Source organism: Numenius arquata, chromosome 30, assembly GCF_964106895.1.
Source record: "Numenius arquata chromosome 30, bNumArq3.hap1.1, whole genome shotgun sequence".
In the NCBI taxonomy this organism is placed as follows: domain Eukaryota; kingdom Metazoa; phylum Chordata; class Aves; order Charadriiformes; family Scolopacidae; genus Numenius; species Numenius arquata.
Window position 1 is genome coordinate 432,110 of NC_133605.1, and position 5,689 is coordinate 437,798.

Below are 5,689 nucleotides of genomic sequence, written 5' to 3' on the forward strand. Positions count from 1 at the left end.
AGGGACAGGACTTGACCCCCTGCGGTTGCTTTAATGTGATGATGTGGCTGCTCTGAATGGGGACGGTGTTCCTGCAAGTCCTGTGCTGTCCCTGCTGGCTGCGTGCTGCTGTGCTGGAGAGCCCTGGCACCTCAGGCAGCACCACAGGATGGAGTCAACCTCCAAATTGAGCAGCTGCCCTGAGTTAGGTGAGGCCTTGGAGGGGTGTCTCTGAGAAACCTGCCCTCACTGCCCCTGGAGAGCTGGTAAATGCAGCTGGTGGAGAAGAGGGAGACTTAGCTCTCCTGATGGCAATGACTCCGTTCTCTCAGAGGAATAGCTCTATGGGCTGCCCTGGACACAATGAGCAGGATCAGCTTCATGGCCCTAGATGGGGACATCTGCTGTCACTTCAGCTGGCCAAAGGCATGCTCCACCAGCCTCTGAGGGAGGAGGTGGTGAGGAGGAGGAGATGAGCCCAGGTGCTGCCCAGTCCTTCTGAATGTTTCCATCAGTTATCTGCAAGTGTCTTGGACCACCTCTGGCACCTCAAATGCCACCTGTGGTTTGCATGGGTACAGGAGGTAGAGGAGATTCCTCCCTTTCACTGCCTGGGTGTCCTGTCTCACAGTGACCTCAAGAAGAGGTCATTCTTGGACCTAACTCTGTCTCTGAGAGGGGAAATGCCACTGCTGGAAAGAAGTGTCTCTCCCCAGCGGAAGGAACAAACATCATTAATGACTTCAGTTGGTTTCCGAGTCAGTTGCCCTGGAGCCCCAGGGACATCTGTGAGGGAGCCCAGAGGGGCCAGAGGAAGCGATGCCTTGGGCTGTTGCTCTGCTGCTGAGCTGGGCCGGGCTCCTGGGATGGAGGGAGCTCCTGGCCATGGGGCAGCGCGGCAGAGAGACAGCTCTGCCCAGGAGCAGCTCCTCTGCCAAGCGCAGCAGGGCTGAGGGCACTGCCTGCAGGCACCGAGGGGAGACAAGAGATGTGAGAGAGAGGTAAAGGCAGTCTGGGGTGGTGAGTGAGAGCTCACCAGGGGGAGAAATCTTCCCAGGCTTTGACACGGTAAGTCTCTGGCTGCAGGGCAATGCAGCTGAGTTCCTGGAAGCGTCTCCTAGACCTGGCACATGCCACGACCGATAGGACCTGTCAGGAAGGTTCTGCTGGGTTTTCTGGTGTGGAGGAGGAGGACATGCTTCAGAGAAGGCCTTGGGCATCAGAGGCGTGAAGCTGGGTGTGCAAACAGGGCTGCCCAGGGCTGTCCATCAGAGCGGGGACCCTACACCCCAGGGCACTGTGTGCTGGAAAGGGATTCTGCTGCTGCCAGGGTCAGCTGTAGCCTGCCCGGGGAGTGTGGGGAGAAGCTGTGGTTGGAAGGAGTGACCACCACAACGGTAGGGTAGGGACGAGCAGGTGAGGGCACGGTGCCTCTGCTGTCAAGAGAGTGCTGCATGGGTCAGGGCTTCTCACAGGTTAAGCTCTTCCTCGTGACATTTCTAAGAGGACTTCTCAGGAAGCACATTCACTCAGCAGCATCTTCCCCTTTGCAGCCGCATCAGGTTTTGTGTGATCTGCTCTTTAGCCCCTGCACACGCAGAGATGCCCCTGGGAGGTGTTTGCAGGCAGAGGTGGGCACCCAGCGGGTGGGATGGGGTTTGTGAGCACTGGCAGGAGTTGAGCTGGGGACAGGGAGACGGCTCCTGGCAGCAGAGACATGGGCAGGGAGTGAGAGGGAGCTGCTGCCAGAAAGGCTGGGGAAGGGGATGTGGGCACCTCCCTGCTGTCCCTGCAGCACAGACACCTTCCCCTGAGCAGCTCCTCCCTGGTCTCCTTTCCCAGCCCAGGCAGAGCCTCTGTCCTCAGGCCCATGGGGTCTTGGCTGCGCATCACCCCTGCAGCAGCCAGAGCCCAGGAAAGGGCAAACCCCTGATTTCCATCTTGTTTGTGTGTCCCTCCTCCCTTGGCCAGGAGCATTGTGGCATTTCACTGCCTTCCCCTCCTGCCTGTGCTGCCCTGGTTCTCACCATTGGCTTTCCTGAGTCAGTGCTGGGGGTGGGGGTCGGGGGTGGCAGATTCAGCTCCTGTTCAGACTCCCATCCTTTGGGTCCTGCTCTACAGACGTGTCTAGGGGAGAAATGTGCCCAAGTCTCCTCCAGGCCAGCTCAGGACATTCAGCTTTTTCCCTGGGGTGTCCTGTGGGGCTGCAGGGTGCCCTCCAGAAGGGCACAGCTCTCCCAGAGTATCTCTGTGCTGCCCAGGATGCCCATGGAGAAGACATCTGGGTGCTGAGGCCATGGAAATGCTGCTGGGCAGCGTTAGATGGGCCACTGCAGTGATCCCTCTGTGTCCCAGTCTGGGAGGGGAGAGATGAGAAAGGGCGAGGAGTCTGTGAATCTGCTCTTTGAACCTGGATTCCTCTGCTCTCTGCAGCGTCCTCTTTCTTTTTAGGGGGACATCGGAGTGTGACCCTCCTCCAGGTCCAAGCTGCCAACACAGGGCAGCTGAGAACAGGATCGATGGGCAGAGCAGCTCTCCTCTCTCTGCACTAAGGGACAGTCCCTTTGCTGCTCGGGACCCACAGGATTTCACTTGGAGTGCATTAGAAATGTGAGGGATTTCAAGCATCCAAACCCACTCCTAAACGTGGCAGGTGAATCTAGAACACATTAAACAAAACAAAATCCCCTCAGCTCAGTTCTGCAGCTGGGAAAATTGCAGGGAACAGAGACAAAAAGTTCTTTGATGTCTCACAAGTACATTTAATTTGAGATCACCCTGCGGCACAGCCAGAAGGAGTCCTCAGTTTCCCGTTCCAGAGTCCCTGCTCCCAATGGCACCCTCATCCAGCAAAAGCTGGAGCTCAAGTGAAGGAGCTGCAGAGAGGTCTTCCTGAAAAGAGAGAGCCTGAGTGGGGGGTTGCAATGAGACATGCAAGAAGTTTTGCTCAGAGAAGTCAGGGTGAACTTTGTACTGCCTTTTCCTTCTCAACAGATAACCACAGCCAGTGGTAGCAAATGTCCAACAGCAGCTCCATCACCATGTTCCTCCTCCTGGCATTTGCAGACACACGGGAGCTGCAGCTCTTGCACTTCGGGCTCTTCCTGGGCATATACCTGGCTGCCCTCCTGGGAAACACACTCATCATCACCACCATCGCCTGTGACCACCGCCTCCACACCCCCATGTACTTCTTCCTCCTCAACCTCTCCGTTCTTGACCTGGGATCCATCTCTACCACTGTCCCTAAATCCATGGCCAATTCCCTGTGGGATACCAGGGCCATCTCCTACTGGGGATGCGCTGCCCAGGTCTTCTTTGTTTTCTTTTTCATTGGTGCAGAGTATTGTCTTCTCACTGTCATGGCCTACGACCGCTACGTTGCCATCTGCCAACCCCTGCACTACGGGACCCTCCTGGGCAGCAGAGCTTGTGTCCACATGGCAGCAGCTGCCTGGGGCAGTGGGTTTCTCAATGCTCTCCTGCACACGGCCAATACATTTTCCCTACCCCTCTGCCAGGGCAATGTCCTGGACCAGTTCTTCTGTGAAGTTCCCCAGATCCTCAAGCTCTCCTGCTCACACTCCTACCTCAGGGAAGTTGGGCTTCTTGTGGTCAGTGCCTGTTTAGCATTTGGTTGTTTCATTTCCATCGTGGTGTCCTATGTGCAGATCTTCAGGGCTGTGCTGAGGATCCCCTCTGAGCAGGGACGGCACAAAGCCTTTTCCACATGCCTCCCTCACCTGGCCGTGGTCTCCCTGTTTCTCAGCACTGGCTTCTTTGCCAACCTGAAGCCCCCCTCCATTTCTTCCCCATCCCTGGATCTGATGGTGACTGTTGTGTACTCACTGGTGCCTCCAGCTGTGAACCCCCTCATCTACAGCATGAGGAACCAGGAGCTCAAAGAAGCATTGAAGAAACTCATTCAATGGGTTCACCTCCAGCAGCAGTAGAGCTGCCCATCTCTCCTCACAGACTCTTCTTAGCTTTTCTCAGGGTGGTTTGTGCTTCATTTGTTTTTCCTCTGTGATGATCATGTTCATACAGGAATGTCTGTATTTGCTCCACATCTCCAGAAACATGATCCTACTGTGCTGAACAATACAGAGGCCTTTGGTAAATGTGCCATCATGCTGTCAGAGCTGGCTTCCTGAGGAGCATCTCTGTAATCAGAGGGCATCTCTCCCAAGGGCAGCTCCTGAAGCCTGGGCTCTTCTTCCTGCTGAAGGCAGGAGCAGGCTCCAGGAACTGCACTCGCCATGGCTGCTGCTGAGCTTGGTTCTCGGAGGGTTTATGAGGAGAGGGCACTGGGAGACATTCTGGGGAGAGAGGGCTGGACCCAGGTGTCACTAATTTTACGTATCTGTCCTGGGTTGAGTGTCACAGGGGTAACTTCTCTTACAGTGCTGGGGAAAATTCAATCGGGATTGATATCAATCGGGATTGATACTGGTTCTTTAGTATTATTGTCAATTATTTAGTCTTATCCTATTAAATCTATTCCTTTTTAAAATATTAAATTTATTTAATCAATTAAATTGATTCCCCTTATTAAATCGATTCCCCTTTCCCGGTGGGGAGGGGTCATTGTGTGAGAGAATAATTGTCTAAATGACCATAAATTGTTATGGGTTTTCTCAAACCGTAACGGTATCCACAAGCAAACAAGGGCTCCGCCATCCCAGGGGAGGCCGGTGGGACCCTCCAAAAGGAGACTGGAGAGTGATTCGTGTGTCAGTAATTGCCGGTGCCTGTGAGGTTTCCACAACTGATCCAGCTTCTTCCAAGGCCCTGCTAATGCTCCCCCAGCTCCCAAGATGTCCTGGCCTCCAGACTTGCTTGAATCCTCACTCCATATCCCAGCACGGAACGGCACACGTACCTTCTGCTGCCGCCTCAAATTGAAGAATCAACCTGCTTCAATTCAACATGACCCCACCTCACCCATGGTATTTCAGATCTTTTCCTACCTCTAACACACCTATTGCTACCCATACATCGCTCTCTCTGCACTCCCCTGTGGTGAACAAACCCTTCCCTCTTCCCCAGCAGTGCTGGGCAGTCTTCAGGAACCACCTTTTCGAAGCAGAGGAGCCAGCAATTCCACTCTGCCGTAACTCCAGCAAGCTGGGCAGGAGACCAGCTTGGCTGAAGAGGGAACGCCTCGTGAAGTTCAGGAGGAAAAGAAATGCTTCAGTCTCTGGAAGCAAGGTCAGGCTTCGCAGGAAGATTACAGAGCTGTGGTTCGTATATGCAGGGAGAAGGCAGGAAAGGCCAAAGCTCAATTAGAGTTGAAACTGGCCAGTGTTGTCTCAGAAAACAAGAAGGGCTTTTTAAAGTATGCTACTAGCAAGGGGAGGTCAAAAGAAAGCATTGGACCAATACTTGTTGAAGATGGTCATCTGACTAACAGGGATGAAGAGAAAGCAGAGGCATGCCATGCTTTTTTGGCCTCAGCCTTTAATAATGCAGCTAGAGCTTGGGCTGCCCGCTCCCCTGAGTCGGAGGAGCTCGGCTGTGGGAACAGAGACTGTCCATTTGTGGACACTGAAATCATGAGGCACCAACTGGATCAGATTAATGTTCACAAGTCCACGGGGCCTGATGGGATTCACCCCAGAGCACTGAAGGAGCTGGTGAATGTGATGGCAGGACCCCTGTCGATCACCTACCAAATGTTTTGGGAGTCAGGAGAGGTCCCCCCTGACTG

At 54.3% G+C, this 5,689-nt stretch overlaps 1 protein-coding gene across 1 annotated transcript; it reads left to right on the forward strand.

The window, feature by feature from the left end:
* Window positions 1–2,996: 2,996 nt before the first annotated feature.
* On the forward strand, window positions 2,997–3,932 carry LOC141476358 (olfactory receptor 14J1-like). Its single transcript, XM_074165031.1, has one exon. It carries the CDS (start codon window positions 2,997–2,999, stop codon window positions 3,930–3,932), a length of 936 nt encoding a protein of 311 aa, XP_074021132.1.
* The last annotated feature ends 1,757 nt before the right edge of the window (window positions 3,933–5,689 follow it).

Bases quoted from the DNA above. Each gene is read 5' to 3' on its own strand.
- LOC141476358 (XM_074165031.1), top strand. From the start codon at position 2,997: ATGTCCAACAGCAGCTCCATCACCATGTTCCTCCTCCTGGCATTTGCA.